The sequence below is a fragment of the Pseudopipra pipra genome, chromosome 9 (genome assembly GCF_036250125.1).
Source record: "Pseudopipra pipra isolate bDixPip1 chromosome 9, bDixPip1.hap1, whole genome shotgun sequence".
NCBI lineage: Eukaryota > Metazoa > Chordata > Aves > Passeriformes > Pipridae > Pseudopipra > Pseudopipra pipra.
The window spans coordinates 26,186,994-26,204,405 of NC_087557.1; the positions used below are offsets into that span (position 1 = coordinate 26,186,994).

A 17,412-nucleotide genomic window follows, 5' to 3' on the forward strand; every position below is an offset into this window, starting at 1 on the left:
CTCAGAGGTGCCCTAATACCACCCAAGCATGCTCCTCAGTTCCCAAATGTTTAAAAAGCAGTTTTATTCTGAAAAAAACAAACAAAAAAAAAAAAGCTGTTGCAAGACGAGCACTATGAGCCTGTGTAGCAGCTTCCAGGAGGTAAAAATCTGATCAGCTAAAAAAGAATACAGAGGCCTAAAAATAGAGCTCCCACCACCCACGCTGAACGATTAACTTTCAGTTGGGAAACAGGACAGCCTTGACCTTGAGCAAGTCAAAGATGCCTGTCTCACTGCCTCTGTCTCTGCTGCACCATTACCTGTGGTTTGGAGAAAGAGCTTCACATTCTTGTTTCTGGTTTTCCTGTTTGTCAAAGGAGCCTGAATATCCCTGAACATTCATTGATGCTCTAGTTTCACAGATTTGCCCCAAATAATACTCCAGGACCCAGCTGAATCGACAAGGATCATCACCTGTTATCAGGGTATAAGCTATGGTGGAGCCCTTTCAGCTCTTTTCTCTTGCAATTATACATCCAAACTTGTTTTATTCGATGCAGAAAACCTTTGAATATAGCACACTGATGCAGAGGTTCACCTTACAATAGTTATTTTCCTTTCTTTTACCTCATTTTGTAGTTTTAGCATCTAACCTATGCAGAGAAAACTGGGGGGGGGATGGGGTGGGATGAGACACATTCCACATTTCCATCACATTCAACAAGAAAGAAAAATCACAAAAGAGTGTTCCATTTTCAACCTACACAACTGCTGTCACAGATTTTTGGTGTAACCTCTTGATTAAAGCCATGCAACACCCATGAGGTACTTTTACAACCATGGACAACCCTGAGAGAGGCCATAAGATGCATCTTCTCTCTATTCATCTCTGGTTAAACCTGAGATAGAAAAACATGTCTGGTTTTGAGAACCAGTTCAAGAAGGATGTGTGTTAGCTGGAGAGAGTCCAGAGAAAAATGATAACTGGAAAACAGCATTCATAAAAAAAAATTAAGACTATTGGTGTTGTTTAACCTGAAGAGAGAAAGCAAAGGGAGTTTCAGACACGTGTGCTGTAACTATGTAAAGGGCTGTTATAGAGCAGGAACTAGTCCTTTCATTATGTCCTCAAAAACAAGGCAAGACCCAGGCTTAGAAATATAATCTTTTAAATTTGCTGATCAGAGTATATTTAGGGCTTTCTACCCTTTTAGCACTTCCTAGGTCTCATATCTCTTTGGGGTACGCTCTCCCACATCATTTGATATGTTGGGAATAGTTATTCGCTTCTCACAGTATGTGTGGCCTGAGGACTCAGCTACTGCTAGACTGGTCCCAAAACCTCTCTTTCAGCTTCATAATCTAGTCTGTCACTCCGCACATCACAAGCCAAAGGACTTTGGTGAATTGACTCCCCCTTGAAGCAGCGAATCCATCCTCCAGTCTAAAGCCTGCCAACAGGGAAGTACCCCCCACCTCACCTTCAGCAAATAATTACTGTGGTTAATTACCCTCACAGCCCATGTTAATCTCACTATGAGATCCTGTCTCATCCTAAGGCTCCTACCTCCTTCTCGGGTTGCTTGAGATTTCACCCCTGATTGCTGATGGCATCCTTGGTCCTGATGGTTATGAAAAGCTCAGTGAGATCAGTTGCACAGGGAGGCTTAAGTGTTTCCAAGACCATAATGAAAATTCCTTTCTGTCGAAACTGTGACCCAGACATGAAACCCAACCCTCAGTGGGAGACTTCTAGTTTCATAGGAGACAAAGCCAAGCACACTAAAAAAATTATCACTCTGTTGGAGAATGAGAATTTATCATTCAGGTGCAAAGTGCTCCATCAGCCTCCACACACTGGTTTACCTAGGGATGTTTTTCTTGCGATTTATTTTAAATCAACAGAATGAGTTTGGGAATACTTTGTGTCTGCCAGGTCTGGACAACAGGACAACCAAAACACTGGGAGGTTTTCAGCATCCAAGACACCTTTACTGTATCATCCTGAAAGTGTTTATTTGGACTTGAGGGCTACTTTGTTAAAGATTTGGAAAATGTAGTGGTGACTACACATCACTCATCTAGATGGTTCCACTAGGCAGAGAAAAAAACAGGGGGAAGCTCATCCTATCCATAGAGATGGAGTATTCAGCCACCCCAGCCATTAACTCCATGTATTGTTTGTCTGTTGGCAACTGCATTCACCAGAGTCTGCTCTGTATATCCAAGATGCATGTCCATGCCTGGCTTGATGTCAGGATGTATGAGCCCAGAACCAAAACTTCCATCACATGGAAAAAAGTAAAGATATCTGGGCATCCACTGTTATTTGATTTCACTCATGACAATGTTAGCTCTGACTTACATTTAAGTAGGAAAATATTACCACAAAGTCTGTGCCTAAGATAAAAAGAACACATAGAAATCCTCATCTCCACCCCAATGGGTTGCTACAATTTTAACAGAGAAGGAGAAACTAGTCGAGGGGAATGGTGGTGTTGCCCCATATTGATACTGCAGCTTTGAGTTTTAGAGTCCCAATTCACTTTTTTTCCTTGAATTTGCCCAGTGACATCTCTGCTTAAGTGGGGCAAGCAAGAATGTGTCCATGTTCAAAGTGCTGGGTTACAAATTTGGGCTTTCCCTGTGTCCAGCAAAAGAGATGCTTTTGTACGGCCAAGCGCAGGGCTGATCCTGCATGTTCACACTCAGTATGTTCAGGCCAGATGAGTCCCAGGATTCTACCATATTCCCACTCCCCTCTCCCAGGGTAAACAGTTGAAGAGGAGAGTTGGAGGAGCAGGATTTGTGGGCTGCAAAGCTCCCACGTGCCAAACAATGTGATCACAGCCGCAAGGATGTCCTCATGCCAGGGAGGCTCTCGCTCTTCCTCCATACCAGATCATTGCAAAATCAGTTTCTGGGAGGATTCTGCTTCTCATTTATTTCTCCTGGGTCTGTCCATGCTTTCCCCCTTTAGCTTTGCCAAATTTTAGCTCATTCTGAAAACAGTTCCAATTAAATGGCTTTTCAATCAGTTTGATCACAAGTGTTCTTGCCAGAAGTGCGGCACGTCCATGAAATCAGGAATTTCCTGCAGGACAGCTACTTTCTGAAAAAAAAATATTTGGATTTTTTTCTTGGAAAATGATCAGTTCAAAAACTATTTGGCCCTGTAGCCAACATTTTTCTTTTTATTTCTTCCAGAATTTGGATTATATTCTCCCCCTCCCCCTAAAATTTTGTTCTCAACAAAATATTTCATGGATAAAAAGCAAACCAAAAGTACTCTGTACTGGCTTGGAGTTCAAACAGGCGGGAATTTTCACACAGCCCAGACCTGGGGCTTGGAAATACTCTGGCTTCTTGACAAAGCCCATTTAGTAAAGTAGCTCAGAGTGCCCATGTTTGTCCAAGGCACACCTCCAACCAGTTTAACACCGGGGAGGCAAACCTAGTTTGAATAATTTCTAATATAGATCTGCTGAGGCTTTCCTTGCCAGCAAATATTTATTTTTGTTAGCAGCAACTATGCGAGAGACATACTTTTGGGGTTGGCTCTCTTCCCCTTTCTCAGATTCTTGAGGACCAAGTCGTGATTTTCTGTACATCGTGGTTTTTTTCCCCTCATTCCACACTCACCAGTCCGGAGGATCGCTGTGATTTATTCAAGCAACAAGGGTGCACCCCGTGGTTATTCACCAGACCAGATTGATGCGAGATAGAAGAGCCAGGCTGTGCTCCCCCCCTGCTCCTGATGCAGAGAGATTAGATGAGGAAGCCTGATAGCCTGGCTCTGGAAGTGAGCAAATGAGCAACCCTAAATACCTTCCTAGACCCGGTGACCGTAAGTCCTTGGCGGTGACTGGTCCTTGTGGGATAATGCCAGGAATAGGCATATTAAGCACATGAATGTCAAGTCCTAATTCATCTCTCTAATGTTGTACAGTAGCAGGACTGTACCCCCCTGCTGTGGTGTAATTTCACGCTGAGGAGTCTGATGGGGCTTCCTGCAGACTGATCCTTTATGGATCAGAAAACTCACTTTCTCTTTGTGTTAGAGGGTCCGGAGATTATCTTATTAACCACCTCCGTGCCAGCACAGATTAAACACCAGGCTCTGCCTCTTCTGAGGGCTTGTTTTTGTGCAGTTTCTCCCCTCCCATGGGCTCACATCGCAGAGGTGAAGATCGTTAAACACCCAAGCCTCTACCAGCAGGTTTCACACTTGCGTGAGCAGATGGACTGTTTTGCTCAGATTTTCTTGGCTCAGATGTGACACTGACCTGACTTGAACCCTACATCAGTTTAAGGAGCTTGGTGCATCCACATTAGGGTTCCTCTATCCCCTTTCCAGGTTCTTTTCTCCTCTCCTTTCCCCAAGAGGAGCAATGTTTAAACAACTTCAGGGCGATGCCCTGCAGGCACCACCTGCTCCAGAGCAGGTAGTTTGACTGCAGGAACGGGTCCACCTTCAGTGCTACACTCTGTGGGACCTGGCCACCTGGAGGAAGGGCTTCTTTTCCCCCATCTCAGTCCACCAGACTACCACTCCTGTACTGACTCCACAAACGTCTCCAGACCACACCATGGGGACAGCAAAGTGTGGCAGTGACCATTTAGGATGTTCTTGTGGCCTCTAAAGGTGTCAGGCACTGCACATGGGTCAGGAAAGGCTGCAGAAGGGAAGGAAGAACCACATATATTCTCAGACACTCCTCAGGATGTGGGCTTTGCCAATCTGAGGAGACAAAAGCCTTCTACTTTCAACACTAGACCACGGCTGCCTCCCTGAATGATGCCAGAGGGCCACCCTGTAGCCACATCCCAGCGGGTAACAAGGGATGATAGTTTATAATCTCATTTTCTAGGCTGGCTGCCCTTCTGGTGCCCCTCATGCTCCATGTAAATCATCTGGAGTCTGATTTCTTTGGCTCACAGGGCTGTTCTTTCCTCGTCTGCTTCTAACAGGCTCCTGGCTGAGCAGGGACCTTGTCGGTGAAGAAAATACCAGGACAGCCCCACCAAAACCAACTTCAATTCAGTCTTGATTGAACAAAATGCTGCAGTCAGAGCCAGGCTCCCATCCACGTGCAGTTTCAGCAGATTGGGAGTGGCTCCAGCATGTTCACATCTCCTGTTCAATGTATATGTACTTCCCAATCCATCAGCACTGTCTCTTGAATTAGGGTTATCCTATTCCTTTATTCCTTCACCTGGTGCACTTTAAAAAGGCAGTTCAACGCAGCCCTCAGTGGATTTCAGTTATTTTTAGGATATTGCTCCTATCTGCTCGTGTTGTGTCGAGCTACAGACCTGGTGGCAAGTTTCACCACCACCAACAGGCTTGTTGCAGCTAATGAAAAATAACCTGCTTTTTATCTGCAGAAAATAGCATCGCCTGGGTCTCACCATGGCAAATTATTTAATAGCCCTCCAAGCATTAAATAGTTCTCCCCTGTCTATAGGGCTGTGTGAATCTCTTCCCAGCTGTTACCTTGCTGCATTGCTGAGCACCTCAACTTGCTGAGCAGAGCCATAGCTGTCCTGTCTCCTTCTAGGCAGGGGGACAGAGTTCTACGTGTTTGCAGAGGAGGGAAAGCCACTGATCCCATCCCAGCACCTTGCACACAGCCACAGCACCCACAGAAGAGCCCAGAGCAGGATCCCAGCCTTCAGCTGCCTTGCCCTCTGCCATGAGCAGTGCCCTGGTGTCATGGTCAGGAAAAAGGGATCTATCAGAGGGAAATTGTGATGTTGGGGGATCGTTTTAATAATTGGATCATTAATAGAGTGGTTGGGTTTTCTTTTCTAATGCAGGGAAATTAGTGAAGGTTTTGTTGTTTTAATTGTAATATTCTTCTTGTTCTTATTTTATTTTCCCATGAGGGAAGAAACAAACCCCTCTGTTCTACCCCAGCTTCCCTTTACAGCAATATGACAAATGGACAGCAAATGAGAAACATCTTCTCAAATTCCTCAGGAGGAACTGAACTATTCCTTTTTTTTGCAAACAACCTACTCGAGAAACACCCTGGGAGAAATGTGTTACTTGAATCCTTTATTTTTGCAGTTACAATCTGACAACTCTCTCTGCCCATGTGATCTGAGTCAGGTTTGGCTTAGGCTTGGGGCATTTAGGTTCTTTCCAGCCAAGCCTATGAAGGAGATGGCGAAAGACTTGGGTGATGGGAGAAGGCTTATTAAAGGTGATGGAGAAAGGTGTTTGAGGCTGTGCACGTCCTGAGATCCCACTGGGTATGGGAAGCAGCTGGCAGCTAGAAGGAAGGTCTCCAGCCACAGAAGCAGAGCTGAAGCCATCACTGGCAGAGATCACTGCAGGTCACAAGGCAGCCCCCCAAAGGACATGTCAGGGTGACCCAGTGTAGGCAGAGCTGCTCACTTGCTGTGGGGCTGGAGCAAAAGCCACGGGAGAGCTTTTGCCTCCCTGCATGGCGGGAGCAGAGCTGCAGGTCCCTGTGCTGCTACTGCCCACACAGCTGCGGGCAGAGTTAAGGGGACAAGTGGGGATGGCAGCATCCCTGTGGCACAAACAGAAGACTGCCTTCATCCTGCAAAGGAGAAGATTTTCAGCCTGAATAAATGCAAAGCCCCCTATTCTGCCTGGCACAGTGGGTTTCCCTGAGACTCAGCCCACGCCTTACCGAAGGACCTTTTCCAATCCGTGAGCTGTCAGATCCTAGAGCAGAAGGGAAGACTGTTTGTTTAGACCTATGTGGGTTAGGCAGCTCAGACTTTATTCTTGCACTTTGATAGGTTCCTAAATGAAAATCCAGTAATATTTTAAGCAGAACGAGTTTCCCATGAAAGTCATTTCTAAATCGCCCGGCTCATCCTACCTGTCGGCTGGATTCTCCATCCTCACTGGCCTAAGCCCGGTGTAACATCACTGGTCCCAGTGCTGTTACTCCAGGAGCTGAGTCTGGCCCTGCCACAGAGAGCATCGCTGCTGCCTGCCTTTAATGAACATGTAAATAGATGGGAGGCTTCGGAGCAGAGTAACCCTGCAGTCAGGAAGTTCTCCAAAGCAGCTCGGGAGAAATAATACTTTATTCCTGGCGGTGCAAATAACTGATAGGGACTGGCTAAGAAGGGTTCATGCAAATACTCCTGAATTAAGCTCCGTCTGAAGTTAGAAAGGAAAGATGATAAACACACCCGGCTTTAAAACTGCAAAATATGCTTTGCAGGCATGAAAACGGGGGAGTAACAAAACTATCTGACATCATATTAAACAGCAAAGCATTTCTTATTCTCAGGGATGCAGTTACCTAAATCAGAGTCCCATTAAAGAGTCCTAACTATTATTTACATTTCTAAATCTTAAAACCATTAACAAAAGCCACTTAATTCAATTACTTTCCCTGAGCACCGATGTTATTACATTATTGTCACGAAGCCGAGTTTTGGCTCTGGGTTTCTCTTTTTTTCTTTCTTTAAATTCATTCCTCTTTTCTCCACGCCGAGTGCCTCCCTCCCACCTCCCTGTCTTCCTCTCTCCCAATGTCATTGTGTAGAACTAATGGGGTAAACTGAAATGGTATCTGTCCTCATTGACAGGTTTATGAGAATTTAATAAAGCGTGGCGCGGATAAAATGAGATATTACAAGGCCACACAAAGCTGATTGACTTCTCCACGTCAGCATTTTTATTTGGTTATTTATTTATTTATTTATTTTCAACACAGGGGTGATCTCACCAGTCCTTTGGTGGTGCTGGCCCGGGAGGGATGAGAGGGGAAGGGAAGACATGGGCAATGGGAGGGACCAATCAATTGATTGATTTGTTTGCTGCGAGCACGGGCCACAGTGCTTTGTGGCTTTCCAATGACTCTTGGAAGACGATATGGCAGGAGCCAGGAAGGACCTTCCTGCCACTGCCTGTGCTTGTCCCTGCCTCTTGAACCTCCACAGTGCCCGGTGAACTCGCCAGTAAATGTTTGGCACGAGTGTGGGTCCCCACTTTTCCATCGTGGGGGTCTGAACCAGGGACCAGCTGCTGGTTGTACAGGACACTGCAGAGACACTCGGCATGGACGGAGCAGGGGGGGCCTCAGTGTTGGGCATGATGTGTCCCTATAGAGGTGACAGCTGTGGTGATGCTGAAATGGACCCCTATAGACCACCTGAGGACCCACCTGAGACTCAGGGATGTTTACACAGATTAACACAAACCAATCACAGCCTGCAGCACGGCCCAAGAGGTCACCAAGAAGAAGGATGTCACCAGCCAGATCCTTCAAGGCATGGTCCTGCTCCGTGCCTCAGTTCCCCCTTCTGCCTGATGCCCACCGTGCTTGTGTAAATGTAAATTGAAGATGACCCGGGGGGGCTGCACAGATCAAATCTCCCCCTGGGAAAATCAACATGTATGACTACAGTGTGTTAGCTTCCATCCCACAGCAAACAGGGCTAGCTGGAAATCTGGGCTGTGCAGTAATTGGCTGGCTGTCTCCCTCTCCTGGCCTGTTCAGAAAGCAGGGATCTCAGAAAAAAAAAGGGGAAGGGAAAGGAGAAAAGGGAAGGGGAAGAGGAAGGGGATGGGAAAGGCGAGGCAAGGAAAGGCAAGGAAAGAACTCAGTGTTTGTGTACTTTTTTTTTCCAGGCAAGGAAAACCACAATGCCAGTGGCCAAGGAGGTTTGGATTCAGCCCAGTCATACTCAGAGATGTACAAGAGCTCAGGACCCTGCTATGACTCAGGACCCCACTTAAATCTTGACCCCACCCTATGGAACAACATAACTTTGGGAGAAGACTGTCAGGATTAAAGTTGGGGCTGCCCCTGTTAGCCTCAAAGTTTGGACTGTGGGGCTCCAAACACAAATAATATTAACTGTTTCCCTTTCTCTGCAATGTGCATCCAGAGAGGGTGGAGATGCCCTGGCTCATTCAGTTTATTCCAATGTCAAGCACTGGAAGAGGCTGCCCAGGGAAGTGGCTGAGTCACAAAACCTGGAGGTATTTAAAAGATGTGCAGATGTGGCACTTCAGGACACGGTTCAGTGGTGCACTTGGCAGTGCTGGGTTAAGGCTTGGAGTCAGTGGCATCAGAGGTCCTTTCCAACCCAAATGATTCTATGATTCTACTCAAAGGCTCAGGCAGCCTTCCAGACTTGAGGCACAGTCCTGGTCATGGCAACAAACCCTGGCAGCAGCAGAGCTGCAGGTCTCTTGAGCACTAACAGGTCAGAGGATCAAGCCCTGCTGGGATGTCCTCCTTAGCAAAAACAATCTGGCCCAAATGGACCAACAGCAGAACTCCCAGCATCTTAAGACAGCAAAAAAACCACCTGAAATCAAGGCACTGCTCCCCACAAAAGCTTGGTCCATCACCTAAGGGCCCGAAAAGGGCTTTTTGCATCGTATAACATTCCTTGTAAGTTCAGAGCATACAGAGCAGGGTTTTAGGATGCAAAAGCTTTCGAGCAGGAGATTCCTGTAAGGACAGCAGCTCAATCCTGCTCTCTGGTGGCTGCAGTCGAAAGGCGGAACGCATCCAGCAGCCTCTTTCCTCGATGCAGCAAGAAACGCTCACCTGGTACTCCCCTTGGGCTGAAAAGGCTCTTTGGTCTTTATTTATTGATTTAGCTCAAGGTTCAGCTCAGAAGGCAGCTGTGCAAAAGGAGATGGAGATCACGGAAGGTTTTAGGTTCCCTGCTTGAGCAGAGCATGGGGCCATCACTGGAGGGGACCCATGGGCTCCATAAAGGGGCTGCAACCCACCACCCTTCCTTTAAAAGCCCCTCCAAATCCTTGGTATCATGGCAAGCATCCTGCTACTCTGTACAGAGCGCTCACAATCCCTGCAACAGCCTTTCCTGCCATGTCCCAGTCTGTAAACATCCCCCCCAGCGTTATGTGTCCCTTGAAGGGCCACAGGGTGGGGAGCAAGCTGGGGAGCATTTCTTCTACATCTCCTCACCCCGTCCCTGCTGAGATGCACCCATGCTCCCAGCCCCACTGATGAGGCAGCACGACAGGCTCACCCAAAGCACGTGGCATGAGCAGATGTGCCTTGGGAACACCATCTCTACCACTCCCACCACCACCATCAGTCTCCCAGGTCTGGGCAATGACCACCTGCAACCCCAGGGTTGGTTTTATCGGTTCACCACACCGTGAGGCAGCATCCTATGAAGACTGAACTCACCCCTTAATATTCTGAGGAGCGTTTAACCATGTTCTCCATACTGGCTTCGCCCTGCAAAGTTTTAAACACAGAAATCACCCTCGTTCTTCTCTCTGTGATGCACAACAAAGGAAAAGAAGGGGTGAAACTTGTCCCTTCATTCACCTGCTTTGCTGTCCTAGCTCTGCTTCCCTCTGCTCGAGCGCCAGAGCCGCTCGGTGTGTATGTAAATCTGTGTCAGTACCCACAACAGCCCCCATCTCCTGCTCTCTTCCTCTGAGCAGACAGAGTAATTACAGTGCAGCAGTGCCAGCACAAGGCATTTCTGCTGATGAATGCACTCAATCTAAGCACAGTTTTATGTATCATTAATTCCTTTAGCGTTCAAAAAAATAACTTTTTTGATGGCAGATAATACTGTAATCACTCACAATTGCCAATAAAATTATCTTCATTCAGCTGTGTAAAACAACTACATGAGTAATTTTACTCACTTAGAATTTCCTTTTTTTTAATTTATTTTTTAATGCAAAACTGTTTAGATTCAGATTGTTTTAACACAGACGCAACTAGAAATAAGTTCCCACTCCCCCATTTATATAGAAAGGAGGTTTTCAGAAGCTGAAACTAGTTGCTTAAGGTGTCTTGAGCAATCTTAGGGATCTCCCAAAGGGTCCCTTCCATCCTAGGGATTCCACTGCTATGATTTCTTCAGCTTTTCTGTACTCTCCATCAAGCTACCATGCAACAGCTGCCAGGTGCACAAGTAGCAAGAGAGTTTGTGGAAGTGCAAGTTGCACATGCAAGTCATGGTCCTCTTCTAGGTCAACTCCTCCTCCACTCTGCTGGAAAACACGTGAGCACTCCCTAATCTGCTTCAGAGCAGAGTCCACAAAGCTGGCACAAACCATGGGTTCAAACTGACTGTGGTACCTCAGACACTCCAGTTTGAGGCAGCTTTGGAGCTGTCAGCCCTCCCACTGACAGACCTCTGTAGCACAGGCAGCAAGGAGAACAAGAATCTTCCACAGGCAGAAGTGACTACAAAACGAGCAATAGAAGTGTCAAGGAGTGAACAACTTGGTTGAAACATGCAATTTTCTTGCAGGGGCAAAAGGAATCACTCCCACGTGACGCTACCTCTTGCCCAAGCTGCTGGGCAACCTTCTCACAGGGGTTAAACTCCAGCTCTGAGAGGAGTTGCTTCACCTTTTTGCAGATCATGTTGACTAATCCCACTCCAGAGTCAGGAACCTACAAGGAGAGGAGAAATTAAGCAAGAGGGACTATTGGCTGTTGTAAGTGTAGCTTGGATCTTCTTCCAGAGGGCTAGATCCTGGGAAGTGGGTGACTGGCAGCTGGTGGCAGGAGCAGGTTGTTAATCTCTGGGAAACAGTCCAAAACAGTAGGGTGAAATGGAAGAACAGAAGTGTAAAATTCCTGGGTGAACAGTTTCTGATTTCCTCTTTGAAAATAAGGGGAGTAAATGAAATTAGCTGTGGGAGGCCAACAGGAGATGCTACTTCCCTCTAGGACACAGATAAACTGTGGATCTCCCTACTGCAGGAGGCTGTGAGTGTCAGAATTGTGTTGCATCACACAAGAAATATGTGTGTGAGCACACAGCTATTAGTCACTCTAACCTAACCTCTGGCTTGAGAGGCCACAGCATTCCGGACACCAGGAGACAGTGCTAAGGAAAACACCGCCGTGTGTTTGCCGTGCTCTTGGCACTGCTCTGGTGTCAGGTGAACAGGAACCAGCTGATCCTTCAGCCTGAGCAGGTCTGGCTGACTGTGTGTGATTTGTCACAGATAGGAGATGACGCCTTTCTGCCCCTCCTTTGGTAACTGCAGGGTTACAGCATCTCTGGGGTGTGGTGTCCCAGTCACAGCTCTATGGGGAAAGATGTTTTCATGGATCCAGCTGATCCTTTCATCTATCCTTATCCACAGGCTGCAGCCCTGCCAGGCAGCGAAGGAGGAGCAGGGGTAGGATCAATCTTTGGTTCCAGCACCCCAAGATTCAAGCCCCTTTTTGCAGCACCATATGGGCAGTCCTGTGGACATAACAGCAGAAAAGTTCACTTGCTTATCTGGCAAGGACACACCAGTGTCCCAGAGGGACATCAGGGTATCACTTTCCCCACAAGCCAGCAGTTGGCCCCCGCCCCAGCCCACAAGGAGCAAGATCGGACCCCTTTAACCTCTCTTAGACCTTCCCAGGCACATCCTCCTGGGCAGGGCATTCCCAGCCGCCACCTGCATACGCTGGAGCCCCCCATCCTCTGCTCTGTGTCATCCCCTGGCCCTTCTCTGCTGGCAACTGGGTCATAGCACAGACCCACTGTGTTTTTGGATTTCCCATGCTCTGATTTAACTTTCTGGAGCTGGCCAGCCCCAGCAGAGACCCAAGCTTTACCACTGTCCTGCCTGATGCCTCAACCCCACTTATTCACCCACATACACTTTGCCAGGAAAGGGGAGAAAGAGAGTCTCTGGCAGCAGCTCCCGGCATAACACTCCTGTTTTGTTTTCCTCTCTTTCACAAGATGAACTGCAGAAGTTGAAAATTGTTCCTGCATGAAAGATTTCAAAAAGGGTTTAAACTAGGGGGAAGAGGGTTGGAGAAGTAATTTTGTCTTCCACGAGAACTAGTTTTAACTTCTGTTTCTCCAAAGTTCCCCACCTTTCTTGTTCTCATGTTAAAACACCTCAGGTGCACATGGCTTTACAGCCTGCAAGGGATCAGCCCTGTTTCGGCACTGTGCTACCACGGGGTGAGATCAGTGCAGCTGAGGGTGAGATCAGTGCAGGAGCCTGAAGCCTCCAGGGTGAGAAAGAAGGAAAGATTGAGATAGGCATGGCAGACAACATCTGCTCTCACCAACCTTGAGCTGATTACATGGTCCTGACTCAGTTCAAGGGCACTCCCACCAACCCAATCCCCTCACAGTTCCTTGTGAGTAGTCTGCAAGCATAGGACTGCAGCGTCCTTGGGAGTTTGCATTACTGTGTAACCCTCTGAGTCCCACGGTCTGAAAAGGGAGGGGAAGGGGAGGAAAAAAAAAGAAGAAAAAAACCCAACTCAGCAGGGAAAGCTGCAATTCTTGCATGTAATTTCCTTGACCCAGATAACAGGCAGCTGCTTGTCCTCAGAACAAGAAGCCGTAGGCCACAAGTTCAGGGAGGGCTGAGTATTTCTGAGGCTTCCACATTGTTCAGCAAAGAGCCCCAGGACATGGTGTACGTACAGTGCAGCAGTTCCTTCTGAGGCAGCCAGGCACTGGCACAAGTGGTTCGAGTGCTGCCAGAGCAGCCCTGAGATCCTGAAGACTGAAGTGAAAAAAGCCAGTGGCCTGAGCAATAACGCCAGGATGCATGTAACTGCATCACATTTTCTAGCTCAGCATCTGACCGCGGGTGGGTTGGGCACAGCTCGTCCTGCTGGGAGGCAGAGAAAGTGAGAAAATATCCCAGATCCTTCCCAACAGGTTTTTCACAACCCTATGGGCAGCATTAAACCGGATAGCTTGAAATATTTGCTGACTAACTTTTGGGAGTGGTTAAGTTTTTTTTTAAGGACAAGACCCCATGTCGGGCTGGTGGCCAAAGAAATTATTCTGGACTTTCCCTCTAAACGAAGTGCAAGGCAGCGGAGAGCAGGGATGCCAGAGTTCTTTTGTTGGAAGCCGCGGCACTCAGCATAGCGCGGGCACACCCATGCTCTGCCCGTGACGAGTGAACTCCGCTGGCCACCTCCTGGGACATTTACTGTTTCTTTTTCCCACAGAGCTGCTTCGCTCTAAGAAATGCAAAGGAGTCAGGTATCTTTGGGACTCCCCTCGCTGCTGCTTTGATGCTCCAAGCCAGGACTGCCCCCAGAGGGACGGAAAAATTACGGGGAGATCAAAGCCTCGCTCCGGGAACGGAAAAACGAATAAACCTCATCAGATAGAGACCACCCAGCACAGGGAGGGGCGAGCTGTCACCCAGGAACTCTTCCTGCTGCCGAACCTCCCCCTCCCTGCCCGCGCAGCGCCCGCACAGCGGCAGACGGGTGAAATCCCTCTCCGGCTCGGAATCCTGCCCAGGTTTTGCCTCGCTCTCCGCACCGGCGGGCGGGTGCCCTTGGCCGGGCCGTGCGGGCGGCGCCGGGCGCGGGCGGAGCGGGCGGTGGTGCCGAGCGGGGCGGTCCCCGCCGGGCCGGGGGTCTCCGCCGCAGCCCCGCCATGCGGGTCCCGCTGCCCGCCCTGCTCGGCGGCTCGGCCGCCCTCCTGCTGCTGCTGCTGCGATGGCGGCGGCGGCGGGGGCTCTGGAGGAAGGTGGCGGAGGCGCAGCAGCGGCAGGAGCGCAGCCTGGTGCAGATGGAGGCGGCAGCGCAGCGCTTTCGGGAGCAGGTGAGTGCCGGGAGCCGCAATCCTCGCTCCCACGCCCAGGAGGGTGGGCGAGCCGAGCCGCCTCTGCCCGCCGGGGGCTCCTCACCTGGGCGCTTTTCCCGTCGCACAACCCCCCCGTGCCGCCCTCCCTGAGAGGCGCGGCTGCTCCCGCAGGGCTGGCCCGGCTGCCAAGCGATATCCCGGCTCCTCATATGGACCCACGGGGATTCGGTGTTGTTATTTTCCCTGTCTGAGCCAACGTGTGCATATACCCGTCGGCATCGCAGCGATCGCCGCTGTCGTGGGGATGAGGAGGAAGCGCTACCTGGGGCAGCGGGGGATAACGGGATAAACAGTCACGGACAGCGAGGAAAGGAAAATTCCCGTCTGAAATCTTTCCGGCACCTTCGCCGTGGTGGGAGGCTCAGGCTGGTTGAGGGGGCAGCTGGAAGAGGCGAGAGGCGATGTGTTATCAGCAGGGGCCAAAGTGCAGCCGCAGCTGCAGGGGGGGATGCGTTTGTGCCCCGCGATCCCGTTAGGCAGCCCAGCCTTAGGCTGGAGCAGAGCCATTCGGGTTCAGAGTCCAGCTTGAGGGGAGAGTTTTGACACGTTTTTCATGGTATTTAGTAGGTGATGAGGAAATTTCTGCTGACCCAAAAGTGACCTGACTGCTGCCAGCCAAGGGGCTCCCTGATTTTTGCGCTTCCCTGTAGGATATCTTGGTGGTGCCAGAAGAGCTGGCTCCAGGTCCGGGTTTGTTCCTTGGCGTAACAATGTCTATAATCATGATGCCAGCTCCCACTCTGTAATTCAGCAGAGAGCACTGCACTAAGACATTCCCCCAGGCCTGGCCATGACCTGTCAGAACAAGGCTGTGTGAAAGGCTGTATTTTAATCAGCACGTGCTTGATGAGGCTGCTCTAGCTAGGAAGCAGGCCTGAGAAAGCCTGGGCTAGTACTGGCCCTGCAGGTTTCACACCATGCTCGCTGGTATCAGGTAGAGCAGGATGTGGTCTTGAGGCAGATTCTACATTTAGCTACTAAATTGAAGATATTTTTTTGTGGGAGTTACAAAGGGGACCAAGGAGAAAGCAACCCACCAGCTGAAGTAGAGGTGTAACATTGCCTGTTCAACCTTTCCCGTAGAATCCTTCCGTGAACGTAGTCTCCATCCTCTCTCTGCCTTTGCCGGAGCTGTCCAAGAAACTCCGTGATGGCTCCCTCCCTCTGGACCACGTCTTCTATGCCTACGTGGGCAAGGTGAGGAGCAGGGGTGGTGGGGCAGCATCTTACCCACAGTGAGGCTGGCTTTTTTTTGGAGAAGCCCAGCACAAGGTTCAAACCTGTTTTAAATGCTGCCACTGCTCACTGGTTAGTGAGCCCTTCTGTGCTTTTCTGTGAGTGAGGAGAGAGCTCGGCTTCTGACTGCCATAGCTCTCAGCTTGGTTTGGAACAAAAAGTAGCAGCAAATTCAGCATCTGGAGAGCCCATACCTTCCTAGGTGAGTCCACACCTTCCCTGGGCAGGTATACCCGTAGGGAAGTCACAGAGTGCTGCTGTCTTCCCTCCATCTCCAAATGGGTTGGTAAACCTCAAAGAGTCAGTGTTCTTGTTCATTCTCTACTTTTGCCATAATGTCCTGCTCACCTCCTGGGTTCCCTCTTTGGGATTATCATTTTTGCCACCTCAGAAGCTCAATCAAGTCCATGGTATTCATCTGGGCTGAGTGTTTCCCTTCATTATGCACCAGCTGGTGCTATGGCCCACCCTGTGTCCAGAAATAATTTTGAAGTTTGGCATGAAAATGTCTTGAAAAGGAGCAGAAAGGGCTGCCCTGATACCGACTGCTCAGATGGGGAGATGGAAAAGGGGGAAGAGGGAGGTATTCTTTTGCAGAACAGAAGGCCACTGTGCAGTGCTGCAGGCTGTGTCTCACCTGTGGGCTCTGCCTGCTTTCCCCAAGGCCCTCCAAATCGCCACAGAAACCAACTGCATCACGGAGTACCTGCAGGAGAGCGAGACCCAGCTCCGGAAGGCGAAGCTGACGGGGAAGCAAGGTTTGCTCTACGGGGTGCCAGTCAGCATCAAAGACTCCATCGACTGCCAGGTACTGCCAACGTGATTTTGCGCGTATCCTGAGATCCATGTGGTTTGAAGTTTGGTGGCAAGGGGAGGTTTGACCTCAGCATCTGGCTTGACTTTGTCACAGCTGATGTGGGATGGCCTGCCCTGTCAGGTGAGGGAGTTTGCTGCCGTATGAGCCAACAGAGAAGGCTGGTCAGATTTACTGTCAATGCACTAAGAAATGTGTGTGTGGTGGATGGGTTGTTGGAGGTGTGTGTATGTGCTTAAATATATAGATAAAAATACGGGGGCAGGGGGAATTGTGCTCCTCCATTTGGAAACCTCGTTGTCCTGTGTTCCCAGGGTCACGACTCCACCATGGGTTTTATAAAGAACCTCAATAAACCCGCAGCAGAGGACAGCGTGGTGGTGCAGGTGCTCAGGAGACAGGGGGCAATTCCATTTGTCAAAACCAATGTTCCCCAGTCCCTCATCAGGTAGGTGGGTGCTCCATTCCCTCAGCATAGTGTTGGTACTCCCTTCCTCATCTCGAGGGAGGGTTTCTACCCAGTCTCGTTCTCATTTCCCTCATCTTTTTATGTAACAACACCTGGTCCCCATCCCTTATGTCTTTAAGTTTCACTTTAAACACATTTACGCTGAGGATGAAAATTAACTCTAGTTCCAAATGAAATAAAGAAGCAAAAGAGGACGAGGAAAGAAATTGTTGCTCTTCTTTCCTGTGCTGGGTGTTTTTAAATCACTTTTTTTCCTTTTTTAAATTAACCTCTCAGAGGTGATCCTACAGTGCAAACACATATTCACGGAAGGGGAAGC

At 49.2% G+C, this 17,412-nt stretch overlaps 1 protein-coding gene across 2 annotated transcripts in view; it reads left to right on the top strand.

Moving 5' to 3' along the window:
* Positions 1-14,284: 14,284 nt before the first annotated feature.
* The window catches only part of POMGNT1 (protein O-linked mannose N-acetylglucosaminyltransferase 1 (beta 1,2-)), a 166,927-nt gene continuing 163,799 nt past the window's right edge, over positions 14,285-17,412 (top strand). For both annotated transcript variants that reach the window (XM_064665318.1, XM_064665322.1), the window contains exons 1-4: positions 14,285-14,532; positions 15,658-15,771; positions 16,475-16,618; positions 16,939-17,072. In XM_064665318.1, the coding sequence (XP_064521388.1) occupies positions 14,365-14,532; positions 15,658-15,771; positions 16,475-16,618; positions 16,939-17,072 (560 nt within the window). In that variant the 5' untranslated portion in view covers positions 14,285-14,364. The remainder of the gene's footprint in view (positions 14,533-15,657; positions 15,772-16,474; positions 16,619-16,938; positions 17,073-17,412) is intronic.